The sequence below is a fragment of the Aquarana catesbeiana genome, linkage group LG11 (genome assembly GCF_042186555.1).
Source record: "Aquarana catesbeiana isolate 2022-GZ linkage group LG11, ASM4218655v1, whole genome shotgun sequence".
In the NCBI taxonomy this organism is placed as follows: Eukaryota; Metazoa; Chordata; class Amphibia; order Anura; family Ranidae; genus Aquarana; species Aquarana catesbeiana.
This window is the reverse complement of record NC_133334.1, coordinates 91,680,459-91,697,944: the sequence shown is the minus strand read 5'-3', so window position 1 is coordinate 91,697,944 and position 17,486 is coordinate 91,680,459. Positions and strand designations below refer to the sequence as shown.

The 17,486-nt window shown below is 39.4% G+C and overlaps 1 protein-coding gene and 1 long non-coding RNA gene across 7 annotated transcripts in view; one reads left to right on the top strand and one right to left on the bottom strand.

Annotated features, from left to right (window-relative positions):
- The window catches only part of LOC141112198 (uncharacterized), a 271,699-nt gene that overhangs the window by 225,208 nt on the left and 29,005 nt on the right, over positions 1-17,486 (top strand). The gene's annotated exons all lie outside the window — the stretch shown is intronic.
- The window catches only part of LOC141112196 (uncharacterized), an 85,935-nt gene continuing 77,357 nt past the window's right edge, over positions 8,909-17,486 (bottom strand). For all 4 annotated transcript variants that reach the window (XM_073604785.1, XM_073604787.1, XM_073604786.1 and 1 more), the window contains 4 exons: positions 16,576-16,707; positions 14,852-14,906; positions 10,557-10,695; positions 8,909-9,488 (listed from right to left, as the gene is read on the bottom strand). In XM_073604785.1, coding sequence (XP_073460886.1) covers positions 9,227-9,488; positions 10,557-10,695; positions 14,852-14,906; positions 16,576-16,707 — 588 coding nt within the window. In that variant the 3' untranslated portion in view covers positions 8,909-9,226. The remainder of the gene's footprint in view (positions 9,489-10,556; positions 10,696-14,851; positions 14,907-16,575; positions 16,708-17,486) is intronic.

Here is a 17,486-nt window from a genome sequence, read left to right as displayed (position 1 = left end):
TTACCAATAGTTTTTGCTTGTTTATGAGGTGCGATTTGAGTCCATGCAAAACGTTCGGGCTCAAATTGCACTGCAAAGAATTGCATGTGAGTTGAACAGGAATGCGGTGCGATTCCTATTCGAATCACATGCGGTTTCCCACACCACTCCTGCCTTAACTCAGGCTGAAGTCACTATGACAAGCATGGGTTCACACGGGAGTGGTGTGGAAACACAATGTGTAATGTAATTCGGACAGGAATTTAACCGCATTCCAGGTTCAAATCACATGCGATTCTTTGCAGTGTAATTTGAGCCCATTCATTTGTATGTGCTCAAATTGCACCGCAGAGCATGAAAAAAGTATCCGTTTTAGGTATCGAAGCATTTGCACAAATACAAATACTCGTGCAAATGCTTAGTATCAGCACTGCTCGTGTTTAGTGTATCTAAATCTGCTGGTACATCTAAAACTCCCCTCCCCCACAGACTTACAATGGTGCTGTCCAAAGGTGTCAATGTTGCTGCTCCATCCAGATAGTTGACAGTGTTAGGGTTACAGAAGGTATGTTGCTGACCAGATCACCAGGTGAAAACAGAAAGAAAAAAAAACAAAAAAAACAAATGCAGCCACTTATGATTCATAAGCTGTAATACATTTTTAGTTTTGGGTTTAAAGTTGCTTTAAGAACTTAGCACTTAATTGCATATGCAAACGACCTTCTATTGAAAGGATTTACACAGGATTTATATAGCGACAGTACAGTTACAATACAATTCAATACAGGAGGAATCAGAGGGCCCCCTCTCGTTAGAGCTTACAATCTAGGAGGGAGGGTCAAGTGATACAAAAAGTAATAACTGTAGGGGATGAGTTGATGGAGAAAATAAATGTACAGTTGTTAGGAGGAGGCAGGGTAGGCTTCTCTGAAGAGGAGGGCTTTTAGGGATCGTCTAATAGCAAACAGAGTAGGCCATAATTGGACATATTGGGGTAGGGAGTTCCATAGGATGGGGGAGGCTCTGGAAAAGTACGGGAGGTGAGCATTGAAGGAGATGATGAGGGGGCTAGAGAGAAAAAGGTCTTGGGAGGAATGAAGAGAACGAGTAGGTTGGTATCTTGGGACAAGGCTAGTGATATAGCTGAGGGCTGAGTTGTGGATGGTTTTGTAAGTTGTTAGTATTTTTAATTTAATTTGTTGAGTGAGTGGAAGCCAATGAAGGTATTCTCTGTTGGAGAGATTTTGTCTCACTTCTGTTCCCCGTTACACCATCACAAAAGAAATGGGAGGGCGCAAGCCTCACCAGTACAATAAGTCACAACAGCAATACAAACATTGTCAGAGGTAATAACTCTTTCACACTCTGTTCTCGTTGAGCATGGGCTGGAGTTGGGCTTTAAAAGTTATATTTAAAAATATTGTAACCCCTTGATTTGTTTAAATAATGATTTCATTTTCCATGCTGCCTCAGGGCAGATTATGTTTATTTGAAGTTTATATAAATTATTTTATTTCCAATATACACCATTATATTTTCCATAGTTGGCTTGCCTGTCTCATTTATGCACTACTTGCTGAAAGTCAAGCTAGTTTTTGTTTGATCAAACTATAAAGATGGCTCTTGCAACCACAGGGTATTTCAGAGAAGTGTAGTGACAGATTGCTTTTCAGTTTCCCACTAGTAACTATATGGCTGGCATATATCCAAGACAAATCTTAGTTTCTTTTCCATTAACAATCACCTTCTACACATGAAATGTGACACATTTTCCATTGACCTATGGGACCTTGGGTTTTGTGCTTTTGGTTTGTCTTAAAGTGTATTTTTTTTTTTTAGCTAGAGTGTGGAAGACTTGGAGCTCCTGTCAGATTTATGGTGCTATTTTTGTTGCTCCAGGGGAGATTCACTCTCACTGTTCATCTTGGTTGCCATTGTCACTGTGAAAGAAACTTATGACAAATACAGTATTTTACTCACTGGAGCGGTAGGTGACGGTGAATCTTCCACTGTTCACAAAACAAATCTCCCCATTAGGGCACAGTAAAAAAAATAGAAAGATTTAGTTGAAGATCCCCCTCCATTCCCATACTTGCCTGTCCGCACTCCTCGAAGTTCTTACCAATTATGGTGCCGACTAGGGCTTGCACAGCCTAGTCACAGGAAGTGTCCTGGCCAGGCTTCACATGTGCAGTAGAATGCCCAGTTCTAAAATAAGGTGGTACTTCATTAGTCCCAGCACTAAAAGTACAATTTAACTTTTTTTTTATTTACCATAATTCCACTTGTTGGTCAGTGGCCAGGGAAAAAGAACTAGTAGCGCTACCTCAAATTTCAACATTGTTCTCTTCTATTTACCTCTAGACATGTGTGGCTAAATTCTGCAAAAAAAAACTTTAAGGAAAGGGGTTGCAGAGGTTGTTGACAAGAGTCAGAAGGTTGTCTATAGTTCAGGAAAAATTAAATCATCTCAACTTTTCCTTGTTGACATTTTAAAAGTAGCTGTTAATATAAAGCAAACACTTCTTATTTAAATGGGCCTTGGGCATAATGATATCTAAATAGCCCTACTTTAAAAGCATCCTTTAAATGTGGTAATAAAATGAATTATTTTTGCTGAAGATGAAAAAGGGTATGAAGGCCTCCATTTCTACCAACTGTCAGGTTTTTTATTAAAATATATACATTTTACAGCACTGGATTAAAAATCGAGGCACATAAGGACAAACTATTGAGATGCCCAACCCTATATATAATACCTCATTCATTTTTTATCGCGTTTCACCTCAAAGACCAACATAGCTTACTACTTTGGTGTCATGCGCAATGTAGTAATCAAACTGATACCATGTTACTGGTACACACTTTTCTACCCAGTCAAATTTCTCAGCTATGCTCAGTTGCTGTACCAATTTGCTATGAAGGTCTTTGGGAATCATGCAAGAAGTATCCCAAGAATCAGCATAGTTTAATGGCCTCCCTCAGATAGAATGGTGGTGCAGTAGCTCCTGGGCAGCTGTGTGATCATAATACATTTTGAAGAGAAAACCTGTTTCCATGAACTACTGTTTGAGCCTATATTAGGAATGAAAAACATTTATTGGAAAAAAAATATATATTTTTTTTAAGGCCAACATTGGAAAAAAAAATTGCGCTATTGAAATGAAATGGGACTTTAGAAGATCAATAACCATTCATTTGTCACTCACTGGTTTCTGACAATGATAGGTGGCCAGCAGGGTAAGAGGTGGGCTGCAAACCCTACCAATCAATGCCCACTAATCAATGCTGCACTATAGCACACTTTATGTGGTACACTTCCTTTAGCTCACAGAAATATGCCCCTAGGCCAAGTCCTCCCCTCATCACCAGGGACCCCAGTGTGTTTTGTAGGGCTCAGGTGTCCACAAACTCAAGACCCCATAGAAAGGATATATATATATATATATATATATATATATATATATATATATATATATATATATATATATATATATATTTACATAGTTACATAGTTAGTCAGGTTGAAAAAAGACACAAGTCCATCCAGTTCAACCTTAATAAATATTAATATATATATCTCCCAAATATGTGCTAATGTGCTTAACTTTATAACTAACTCTATATAAGAACAGCTAATGGAACAACATATGATTCCTGTACAAGATGTTCTAACTAGTTCTAAATAAGTTTATTACTTAGAAGTTTGCATTTTCTGCAAGAAAATATTTGCACTACTCTTACTGGAAAGGAAAATTATACAGTTTAAATAGGCTCACAGAGACATGACAAAACACGCCTTACGTTTCATATTTTCCATTAATGTTTTTCCACAGGCACATCTCACTACTTATAGTAACAAGAAAAATTGATGATATACGTTGTAGATAATTATCAATTTAAGCAATCAAGGCCTTATAAGCAGGAGCGATCAATAGCTGGATTCTTTAAGTGTAAGATCTAACAGAGCTCTAATTCCAGCACAAGGTTTCACATTGACAAAAGGATTCAATAATTCTTCCTTTCCTAGTACTGTAATCTTTTAGTTGGTCTAGTTTATCTAGACTTTTTAGAGCAATGGAAATTTCAACTTACTGGTCATTTTGAATCTAAGGTGATGATTTAAAAAAATGCAATTAATGTACCTACTTTTTTCATGATCTGGTTATTATATAGTTTTGGTTAGTTGATGATGCTAATGACCTTAACTACATTATGTTTTCCAAAGGGAATTTGAACCTGATGGTGTCTGTAGACAACATCTTTTAGTTTGGACCCTCACATAGAAGAACTTCTTAGCAATGACTTAGGCTGCTTTCACACTGGGGCGGTAGGGGGCGTCGGCGGTAAAACAGCGATATTTTTAGCGCTGTTTTACCGCGGTATTCGGCTGCTAGAGGTGCGGTTTTAACCCCCCGCTGGCGGCCAAAAAAGGGTTAAAATCACTCGTACAGCGCGGCTACAGCCGCGGTATTGCCGCGGTATTGCCGCGGTATAGCCGCACTGTCCCATTGATTTTAATGGGCAGGAGCGGTTTAGGAGCGGTGAATACACCGCTCCTTCACCGCTCCAAAGATGCGGCTTGCAGGAGATTTTTTCTTCTCCTGCCAGCGCACCGCTTAAGTGTGAAAGCCCTCGGGCTTTCACACTGAACAAACAGCGGAGGCTGTTTAGGGGCGGTTTGCAGGCGGTATTTTTAGCGCAATAACACCTGCAAACCGCCCCAGTGTGAAAGGGGCCTTATTAATAGGTGTTGGCAGGATCAATCTCCTTAAAATGCACTGAGGACCCCCAGCTATCTCCAATATTCCATATGCATCATGCACAGATGTCACAAAGGGCACGGTGTCATAATTCATGCTGTCCTTGTATTTAAATGTTACCTTTAAAAAAAAAAAAAAAAAAAGTAACCCTTTTGTCACACTGATGCCACATAATTACTACCACTGGCATGAAAAGCATGACACGTCACATGTGTTACAGTAGAGCTGTCATTGGATAATATAGTTTTTCAATCAGTAGAAATAAACTATTTATATGTGTTGTCAGAGCTGCAGAGAGTTTTATGCCCCTACATTTCATAGTCTCACAATTAACACCCCATCTCAGAGCTAAATTTGACCACAATTATTCGGTGGGATCCAGATAAAAGAAAACTAAAACAAATGGAAAAATAAAAGGTCAATTTGAGGTGTTTTTGACACTTAGTATTATGCTGCTACCATTAAATCTACCTGATAAAAACCTACAGCACAGGCGGTAGGGACAACTTAAGCCCCCAGTTTCAAACTTTTTGCATTTTATAGGGACTCTATTGTGAGTGAAAAACAAAACTGCTAAACAGAACAAGGTATATTTTACACTTGCAGCTATCAAAAATTATTAAACCATCCAGAACATCAAGGGTTAAAGATGGTTGTATCCATCAGCCAGATATCTGGATGTGCCTTGTGGACCTTAACCACTTAAGCCCCGGACCATTTGGCTGGCCAAAGACCAGAGCACTTTTTGCGATTCGGCACTGCGTCGCTTAAACTGACAATTGCGCGGCTCCCAAACAAAATTGGCGTCTTTTTTTTCCCACAAATAGAGCTTTCTTTTGGTGGTATTTGATCACTTCTACGGCTTTTATGTTTTGCGCTATAAACAAAAAAAGAGCGACAATTTTGAAAAAAGCAATATTTTTTACTTTTTGCTATAATAAATATCCCCAAAAAATATATAAAAAAACATTTTTTTTCCTCAGTTTAGGCCGATATGTATTCTTCTACATATTTTTGGTAAAAAAAATCGCAATAAGCATTTATTGATTGGTTTGAGCAAAAGTTATAGCGTCTACAAAATAGAGGATAGTTTTATGGCATTTTTATTAATAATTTTTTTTTACTAGTAATGGCGGCGATCTGCGATTTTTATCATGATTGCGACATTATGGTTCACACATCGGACAATTTTGACACATTTTTGGGACCATTGTCATTTTTACAGCGAACAGTGTGATTAAATTGCACTGATTACTGTAAAAATGACACTGGTAGTGAAGGGGTTAACCACTAGGGGGCTAGGGAGGGGTTAAGTGTGTCCTAGGGATGTGTTCTAACTGTGGGGGGGGGGCTGTGTGTGACACATCACTGATCATAGCTCCCGATCACAGGGAGCTATGATCAGTGACACTGTCACTAGGCAGAACAGGGAGATGCTTGTTTACATTAGCATCTCCCCGTTCTTCCTCTCCGTGAGACGATCACGGGTATCCCCCCGCGGACATCGAGTCCACGGAACCCGTGATCCGAATCACGGAGCTCGCGATGGGCGCGAGCCCGCGGCGGCGCACACGCGATGGCACGGCAGCAATTTCAAAGGGACGTACATTTGCCTGTCCGTGCCATTCTGCCGACAAACATCGGCGTGCGCCGGTTGCTATGTGGTTAAAGTTGGAGTCAAAATGATGTGGCTGGAGATGTGGCTGGTGGTGTTCTTGATGTTCTGGATGGTTTAATCATTTTTGATATACACGCTCTATCAACCAGAACTGCATCAAGGGGAAAGTACTATTCTACCTCTCCTCTATAGTTATGGTCTATATAGAGTTATACCACTAAGTTATATAATAAGATCATCCCACAATATATGGACCCCTGGCTGACGTCATTCACGTTTTCTGTTGCTTGTGCGCTGCTCTGATGGACATAGCTTTCTTTTCATTTTTAAGTTATGTTCTTTGTATTTATGGGTGGAGCATCAAAATTTGGGATATAAGCTACAGATCTGGAACCCGCAAGCCCAGTCCCTGAAGAAGATCTGCATTTTGTTTTTCGAAACGCGTTGGATGTTCTGTCTGTCTGACAAAGCTCTGGGCTTTTCATTGCAGCTAGTTTCCATTTCTGCTCCCAAAATGTAAAGTCCCAATCTGAGGAATTCATGTTTTGACTCTATGTATCAGGGATGTGGTCCACAATCAGTTTAAGTAATTAGTTGCAGTAGAGGGTCTCTTTATACTTGCAGCTAAAACCTTCCTGTTACTATCAAATGCTGGCTCATTCTGACAGTCAAATCTCCAGCATTTTCTGTCACTGGCTTGTTCTGCCAATGTGGGAGGGCTCCAGGACCCGGCATCTCCCCCTGCACGTTTGGCTGTCAGTTCATTATGCAGTGGAGGGGTGGGAGGGGGCGATCATCAGCTATGTGGTGTCCGTCGGCTGTGGGATCTCCCTCCTGCTATCAGTTCACTTTCCTCTACAGTGGTGAAGGGAGGGGCCTCCGTAGTTGCCAACTGTTCCAGTCTGGGGAGATCCCAACCTCCCCAGAGCAGCGGATCAGGTGGCGCTCAGGTACACACGCTCTTACTCCTGTAGAACATGCCCGAGGCGGAGCTTGCTGAGGCTTGCATTTTGATTGGGCTGGAATTGGGGGTGTGGCCAGCATCAAAGGTGATAGCGCCTGGTCTGCCTTCTGGTGCAGGTGCAAGACTCAAGCTGCATGGAGAGACCCAAGGAGAGACTGGAGCAGACGTGGAGGATTCCAAGTTGTAAATGTGCAGCAGGTTGAGCTTCTCCTAAATCAACAGATCTGGTAAGCAGCAAAGTGTGACCATATGTAGACGCTGAGGTTCCCTGGATTACAAGTAATTAAAATTAAAATAGAGGGAATTTCAGCGTCTCCACCGCCAGCCAGTGTAACACTATGTTGTCAGATATCAAGATTACAGATTTCATAGATTATTATTGTCACTAGGACATTATGCCAATGGAGATGTTCCTAATATGTATGAAGATGTAAAAAATCGCTAAAGTCACCATATATACTGTGACTGCTTTTTTTATTTATTAATGTGACCGTTGATATTTATTTGGGTTTATTATTGTAGTTTATAATAAACTACAATAATAAATCCAAATAAATATCTGTATGTTCATATTACCATGAAAGTAATGTAAAAGTACAGTCACAGTATATATGGTCACTTTAGCAATTTTTCACATCTTCATGCATATTGTGATAATATCTCAAATAGCATCCTAATGTCCTAGTGACAATAATAATAGATACATACAGTATCATTGCTAGCCCTGGGCACTCAGAGAATGTACTCCAAATCTCTCATGGGGGGGCCCTGGATCCCAAGTGATAGGATCACTAACACTACAGCAGCATCTCTCCCCGCCATTTGCCACATGTCACAAAAGTTAAACAATAAACTTTAGAGAACTACACCCATATTAAATTAACGTCCTGTCCCTAATTAAAGTACATGTCCTACAATGGCTTTCTGGACATGCAGGAAAAAAGGTGTGTCTAAAAACTCTTTTTGAAATGGCAACTATGGGGGGGCCTCTGACCCGGGCAGGTATCGACTTCAGTAAACAAGTGAGTGGCTCTGTTTGTACACTGAAGCCGATACCTGCCCGGGTCAGAGGCCCTTCCCCTCTCCACTGTATAGACTTAGGAAGTGAACTGCTAGCCGGAGGGAGATCCTGCAGCTAGCAATGGGAGTAAAGGGCCCTGGATGAGTGGCAAGGGCCCCCCAAAACGGGGTCAGGGGGGTCCTTCGTGGTTTATTGCACTGGGGCCCAGAAGATTCTAGTTACGCCTCTGCCCTGCGCAATCCCATTTGCCATTAAGGCTGCCTGTCATAGTGATGGATGTATAGGAATGTGTGGAGGCCTGACATTCAGCCAAAACAGTAAGGTGTTGGAGGTTGTTGCAGGTACTATATGTGAGTCCTTTAGGCGCCTGCCCTTTATACCTGCAGAATTTTTTTCCATCTGAAATAGTCTCTTTAACCTTTTTTAACACTTTTCTGAGCACTTTTTATAGTTATTTATTCCTAATGAATGCACCAAATGGTCACTTATCTTGCATATCATAATTGTTTGGTCCACTTTTGTGCTTCCTATCAAGTAGAAATAATAGTCCAACTAAAATAATGTGCTTTGTATTCTGTAGTTTATTGATATACATAAAAAGTAATGACAGAGATAAGAAAGCAAGAACATAAAGCTTCCTCTGATATTGGTGCCCAGATTTCTTTAAAGATTTCATCAAAGGCTAAACAGTTGTGTTAACTGCTTTACAATTTTTACTTTATTTGTTGTTTAATGCTTACACAGACCTTATTTGCTTTTTTATTCTGCATCTATATATATGACTAAAAAGTAAGAAAATAATTAGACATTAGAATGGGACACGTTCAGAATGTTTAGCATTATATCGCTGCTTTGCCCTCTCTGTCTTCTCATTGATCTTCTCATCTCCTTCTTACTCTGCCTCTGGAAGTGGATTGGCTCCACTGCTGCTGATTCTGTTGTTCTTGTTGTTGCTGCTGTTGAAGTTCAGCAGACCCAATTGGCTCGCAGGTAGCAGCAGAACAGCCACATCTAACCACTTCTTTGTAATAGTGTTCTTTAGATTTTCCATTGGCACATGGAAGCAGAACCATTTTATTTTCCACCTCAAGTGCTCTACAGCAGCTACACTGGTGATTCATACCTTGAGATTCCATGGAATAGCTGAGAAAGAACAAAAACACATTGTAAAGGCTATAACGACATCTCTTTTTTTCAAACAATACTAAAGTGCACAAACTACTGCTTTATAAGGTATCTTATTATGTAAATTCACAAGTTTAAGTAAAATGTTCATATATTCCCATTTTGTCCTAACAAATCCATTATGACCAGAACACTGATTTATTGCTGGTTTGTGTTTTTGCTCCCTACTAGTGAATCAAGCAGCTCAGATTTATTTGCCAGAAAATAAATGAGCTGAAAAAAAAAGAGAGACGTCACACCAAGGGATAACATGAAAACCTGAACCCTGAATAACTTTTGTTTTTTTTTTTTTTAATTTCTGAGTTGATCAAGATGAAATTAAATAACTACACATAAAGCAGACGGCTCTGTTATACCAATGCAGGTGCAGTTCGCTCTGCACTCCTGTGACCCATTATTAGCCGACAGTGGGCTAAAGTCCACTGTCAGCTGACGTCACTCAGCAGGTCCAGCCTTGGGAAAGATCCCGAGTATATACACCCAGATGCCTGGACCAGCATCTGGCTCAGCCTCTCAGTGATCCACTGGGAGCCTGAGCCAACCCCTCCTGCCCATTCCACAGTCCAGTGCTCCAGTGAGCGCTGGAGGGGCAGAGCAGAGAGCTGGTGAGGGTACAGATGCAGCATCGAATCAATGCTGCATACAACTAGATGAGTATAAATGTTTGTTTTCTTTTTAATCCATACTTTTTTTTTTTACACTGCCAGTGGGCCTTAAGGCCAAGGTGAAACTTTATATGTTTAATCTATATTATTGTTTGTGTTAATGCAAGAACATATTGTTGAGTAATATATGCAAGGTTAGACATCCAAGTCACAACAGGGATTTTTTATGAATTAATAAATGCTTTAACGTGCGTTTTTACTGTCAATTAGAGAATATTGTTTATAGGCCTTCAAATGTGACTATTTGTTGTATATGTTTATTTATGGAGCTATAGACCTCATAAGTTAAAACTGCCCAACACATTTTGTAAAGGACTCATTTCATAATGCTTTTTTTTCAATAACAAGTCACATGACTTACATTGATGTTCCCATACAAGGTCCTCCGCAGTGGGTCAACTCCATTTCAAGTTCACAATCGTCTACTTTCAAGACTGTCAATTTCTGGCGAGCGCTACAATCCTCAGTGACTGTCTTCTCTACAACCTTAACCTCTGTAACTGAAAGAATTTGTTCAGAAATAAAGATAATTCATAAAAAATTATTAACATTTTGGTGTAATAAACTTCTATTTTTATATACCTGTAAATATTTTCTTCTATTTCAGACTAATTTTTAGTACATATCATCAAATAAGCAAAACATTCTTCTCGGGCTGTTATGAAATACTGTCTCTTTTTTTTAATTTTTTTTTTTTTTATTATTATTATTTTTAGCATTTCAGAAAATTCAAAACATTATCTTGAAACATATACAATGCAATTTATCTGATCAGTTCCTATCCTCTCCCCTCCAATAGCGAAATAGAGGGGAGGTGGGTGGGAACTACACAAAAGGAAAAAGAGAGGAAAAAAAAGAAAAAGAAGAAAAAAAGGGAAGAGGGAAAAAAAAATGTCCAAAGGAAGAAAAAGAAGGGGGAGGTTGGGGACCTACGACAAATGTAAATATTGAACTATCGGGGAGGTACAAAAACTATAAGGTTAATCAATATTAATTACTAAGTCATAATCTGATTTACCATCAGGCTCTGATATTATTTCATAATATAGTTTAGTTTCCTTAAATTCAAACCATTTTGCCCATGTCTTAATATATTTCCTGGTCAGCCCTTTGTTTTTACAGGTTATTTCTTCCATTAGGCGAAGCTTGTCAGCCCTTCGTAGCCACTGTGAGATAGTAGGTATTAAACTTTTCCCCAGCATAGTGGAATTAAAGATTTACAAGCATTTAACATTTATGGGGTCATAGACATCTTGTATTGCTCTGTTGTTTCGTTCACACAATGAAGTAAAAACGTTAATGGTTCAGGTTTAATTACTCGGCCCAGCATCAGAGAGATCACCTTTGCCACTTCTTCCCAAAAAGGGCAGATTTTAGGGCTAGTCACAATTTTAGCTGATTTTACTTAAGGGAGATGATAATGGTCTATAACAGTGTTTCTCAACTCCAGTCCTCAAGGCGCCCCAACAGGTCATGTTTTCAGGCTTACCATTAATTTTGCACAGGTGATTTGATCAGTTTCACTGCCTTAGTAATTACCACAGCCATTTTATCTGAGGGAAATCCTGAAAACATGACCTGTTGGGGCGCCTTGAGGACTGGAGTTGAAAAACACTGGTCTATAAAAATATTATCTATTAGCTATTATAGAATAAGAGTTATGAGTTTTGGAATAATAGGAATAGTCACGTTGTATGGGATTTAAAATTCTCCAAACATCAACTAATTGGTATTTATATAAATTTTTCTTCACCTGAGAAAGACATTTACATTAAATAATTGAACGACTTCTAGATGTATCCATCAAGGGATCTAGGGGCATATTAATAATACCTTCTAATATAATAGCTCCCATGGCAAAGTCTTTCAATCTAGACAGTATACGGATGAAGAATGTTAATTGTTTAATATTTGGGCAGTATATATTAGCTAAAGTCAATTGTATACCACCCATCGTGCCCCTAAGGAATAAAAATTTACCATGGTCATCTATCATCGTTTGTTTGCCTATAAAAGAGGTATTCTTATGAAACCCAACGGCCACTCCTTTAGCTTTGTTGGTATCTGATAAACTATAGTACCAAATAGGGTACTGTAAGGATTTTATATGAACAGATGTGCAATCCGTTAAATTAGTTTCTTGTAGGAATATAATAGAACTGGAAATGCGCTGTATTTTTCTCAGAATCTGATGTCTTTTACCGGAAGTATTCAGACCTCTTACATTATATGTGGGAAAATGGTTACATAGGAAAAGAAAAAAGAAAAAGAAAAGTGAGGGGAAAAAAAGAAAAAAAAAAAAAGGAAAAGAAAAAAAAAAGACAAAAAATCGCAGCTTTGCTACTCCATGCAAAAAATTGCAGTGGACCCTATAGGACAGTGATGGCGAACCTTGGCACTCCAGATGTTTTGGAACTACATTTCCCATGATGCTCAATTACACTGCAGAGTGCATGAGCATCATAGGAAATGTAGTTCCAAAACATCTGGGGTGCCAAGGTTCGCCATCACTGCTATAGGAGATGGGGAATTGGATCACCGTTCACACCTGGGCCATTTATCCCTGATGTGAGGCATGACGCAAAGTCCCCAAGTGCCTATTAGGAATACTGTCTCATATCAAGGGTTCATTATATTCATTTGTGTTTTAAAATAGTCTCTAAGCTTCTATAACCCCAGTTGTTAATTTTATGATTTACTGAAATTTGCATAGCATGTGTTTATAGTGATTGTAAAGTCTTGTTTTTTTTTTGTTAAAAATAACAAACATGTTATACTGCTCTGTAAAATGGTTTTGCACAGAGCAGCCCAGATTCTCCTCTTCTCGGGTTCCTCTTTGGCCCTCCTGTCCCGTTCCTCCCGTTGAGTGCCCCCACAGCAAGCAGCTTGCTATTGGGGTACCTGAGCCACAGCTCTGTGTTTCCATTCAGACATGGAGCCGTGGCCCAGCCCCACAACATCGCTGGACCTAGAGGAACCTCAGGTAAGTATTAGGGGGGCTGCTGCACACAGAAGGCTTTTTATCTTAATGTATAATGCATTAAGATAAAAAAACTTTTGTCTTTACAACCACTTTAACTAACATGAATTTAAATAGGATTATGTTCCATTCCAAATTTTTTGGAGACCCCTTTTAAGAACAATAATTTGCCTCCTCCCCTTTCTCTTATTGAACCGATCCCCATTGCCTCTATGGATCCATTCACAGAACAATAACCCTCTTTCCCTACTGACCCATATACTATAGCATCACCTGCAAGGTTACATGTTCTATCACATTTCAGTCATTAATTCAACTAGGAAATTATTAAGAGGTCAGATTTATATATACCAGCAAAATGTACTCATTCTAGAAAGAGTAAGGTTGGGGATATGACAAACAGAAATCTCTTAGCGGGCAGTATATGCAGGGGAGGAGTATGCTGGGTATGACAGAGGGTAGTATGTTCAGGAGAACAGTGCAGAGGTTATGACAAAAGGCAGTATGCACAGAAATGGACCGCAGGCTGTATAATGGGAGGCAATTTGTGCAGGACAAGAGTAACCTGGGTTTGCCAGGGGTAAATATATGCAGGAGGAAAGTACGCATTGTAAGACAACTAGCAGTATTTACAAAGGAATGCAAAGGGTATTTCCGGGGGGTTGGGGGGTGGGAGTAGTACAGAGGATATGGAAGGGTATTGAAACAGGCAGTATGTATAGAAGAATAGTGTGGAGAGTAAGAAAGTGTGCAGAATAGTTCATTTTTTGCTTAACAAATATTGATTACTGATCTTTTCTTTAGCAACAAAATACCTAAAAAATATGGTCATAGTCATACAGGTGAATGAAGCAGATCACACACATAAGGTTACTAAAGTCTTCTAAGCTGGGGGTAGGTTTAGCGTATCTGGGACAGCTGATCACTGAGCGGTTAATGCACATACACTGTAGACTGGTCACTGAGGCGTTAATGTACATAGACTGCAAATGGTGCACTGTTGGGCTCATGCTCACACCCTGCTGGTGTAGAGCAGCTAGACAGGTCTGTGTATTGGAGGGACTACTAAGTGTTGGTATGGATATTAGGAATTGATGTATGTGCTGGGGCCAGGAGAAAGACCAAAGGCTGTCCTAACATACATAAACACAAATCTGGACTACTTACACACTGCAGTTACTGAGAAGCAATTATACAACTTCTAAAGGGGGGGGGGGGGGGGGCAGATTGCTTTTGATTTGAGCTTCACTCTGGGTGCTCATCCTGCAGATTGTGTACCTGGGCAGTGTGCAATATGTTTAGGGAGGACATGGACAGTGCTCAATATGATATTTGTGTGCTGGGAGTATATGGCTGCAGAGTGAGGAAAGGAAGCTGAAGATTGGGGGTTCTGGAGTGAGGATACAGGGGCAAGGCTAACTAATATGTGTGTGTGTGTGCTGGAGTAGGGATCACACTGGGGAAAGCCCAATGTGTGTGCTGGAGTAGGGATCACACTGGGGAAAGCCCAATGTGTATACTAGAGTAGGGGTCCTACTGGTATAAGACTAATTAGTATACTAGAGGTGTGATGTCGACGGGAAAGGAACAGGAAGAGGCTAATTTGCATACAGGGAATATAAAATTAAAACTTATACAATGAATAAAAAGGATTCGTATGGGCATTTCTGGCGTACCTGTTTTAGGTGTACAAGTCTGACAGCATCCATCCTCATCGGATGTAACTGTGCCCTATAGAAAAGACATGATTGCTTATTAAAAAAGATGCACAATAAACAAACAGTAGTTCCAATAACTAACAATCAGAATTTACTCTGCTCAGATCAGACCAGGACAAAGCTGAAATCTGATGGGTTGCTGCGAGTTACTGGTCTAAAGTATTATTTGCAGTAAATAGTAAGTATATTAAAGTGGCAATAAACCCCCCAAAAAAGGGCCCCTGCAGGATCGCATTTTAGCACATTATGACAGACTTACCTTAAAACATAGCCCTCCAGCAGCACGCTGTCACCACTGACAGGGTTTCCATTATCATCTGGTCTTCCTTCTGGGTTCAAGAGCTCCAGCCATTTAAATGGCTAAGCTGCAATTACATCACTCCTGCACATGCACACGGGAGTAATAGCCGCAGCACAGCTCTCACAATATATGGCATGCGTCCATTGAGAGCGCAGTGCACATGCGCCGGTGGCATCACCGGCTACTACTAAATTATATATCTCTTAAACGGTGCACGTTTAGGAGATACTTAATGCACTTACAGGTGAGCCTTATTATAGGCTTACCTGTAGGTATAAATAAAAAAGCAGACTGAAACCATCTCATCCAATCTTTTCTTTACAGTTTGTTTTTAATGCATTTAAAATGAAAGTAACCTAAGGTAAAGATGACATCATACATAATGGAAGTGTCCTAGGGCAAAATAGTCATATCGTATTTAGGGCTGGTTTACATTGGCCACTGCAAAGCATCTGTGATGCAGGTGCATTTCAAGATGCTAGAGATATGTAACTAGCAGGTGGTACCTGCTTTTAGAAATATGTGATGTAGCACCACATGATCCAGAGCACAACATACACACTTATTTGCAAATGCAACTTCTGACACTTCTGTTTTTAAGTAGTAAAAGAATAAGCAGGTCCTGTAAACTGTAGTGATTTGTACAGGCATGGTTGCGATCTTACTTAGCAAATAACCACATTCTCTGTGCAGTGTCCATGCTTGTTTTAAGCAAAGAACAGCTGATATCTGATGCATAGCCTGGAACATGTATAGAAGAATAGTATGGAGGGTATGACAGGGTGCAAAACAGTTATTTTTTTTCCTACACAAATGATAGTTACTGATCTTTCCATAATTAGCAACAAAATACCTAAAAAATACGGCCATAGCTATATAGGTGAATGAAGCAGATCACACACGCAAGGTTACTGAAGGGTTAACTCTTCTAAGCTGGGGTGGGTTTAATGTGTCTGGGACAGCTCTAAATGTTCTTCAAGAATTGCATATTTTCCCTCCATCTACAGATGGAAACATTATAAATAGTGTGTTTTATCGATTAGTAAACACATTGTGGACTCACAACTTTGTCGTACTGTGTAATGCATCTCTGTGTACAATATTTGTTGTTGATCAAGGAATGTACAGTCTTCTTTTGCATCAGTAGGCTAATAAAAAGTTTGCTTTGTTTTTCGGAACTTATCTTACAAACACTTAACAGACTGCATTTTTATGATTTTATATATGCTCACTGCATAATAATCATTGTCTGGATACCCTTATCAGTCCAATAACACCTCAGGCTTCATAGCACCTACAGTACATATGTTTCCAGACTTGAGATGGGAAGTAAATGCCGGCCCAACAACAGTAATTTATTGAAAAAGAATCCAAAAAGTACCTCTTCACATTTGGAAATATCCAGCTCTTGGCAAACTTTCTTCACTTTAGTTAAAACAGGGTTGCCGTCTTCATCTTCATCACACTCATAGTAGACACAAGTGCTGCCCTCAGGACGATAAGTATCTCCAATCTACAAATGAACGAAAAGTCATGCTTTCATAAAATAACTTACACTGATGTCATTTGTTTTTCCTAACTGGAAGTATAAAGAAAACTGGCATTGAAGATACTGACACTAAACATTGTTGTCTTTGTAAGTAATGTACTTCAACAACTTGTGTCTGTTGTTCTCCACTATGCATCTATTATGGTTGGCAAAAGTTCAAAAGAAAACATTTTAAATTTTTGTGATCACAGTTTTAGCAATTACTGCTGTCTATATCTTAAAGTAACTTTTAATGTGAATTTCTAATTTTTACATATCTTTACATATTTTTGGTATTGCATACAATGTAGAGATTTGCAGATTAGTAGCTAAGGTACATAGATTGGCCCATACAATCAGTCTCCTTTTCTGCTTACTAACTGTTGAGACAAGATATTAGCCACAAAGGGAGTGCATCGTATTTTGAGAGCTGAATTATTTGGGCTTAATTTAAACAGAATAGACTGTTCCCTCTGCAAAATCATTATTCATCAGTCCAGTAAATAAGGTGTACTATGCAATTCTATTCATGTGCAAGGGAATTAAAAAAAAAACATAGGAGTTTGTCTATTGGAACTAAAGCAGGCCATAGATGAGTACTGCTAGCAGCTATTAGACATTACATTAGCATGTAAAAAAATTGGACAGGCTGGTTGTACCCAAGCCAATCAATGGATCGACAGGGTTACAATCAGCCTGCCCATACATGGATCAAATCTTGTGCAGTCCCCTCTGAACTGGCCAAATTTCAATCCATGTATGGC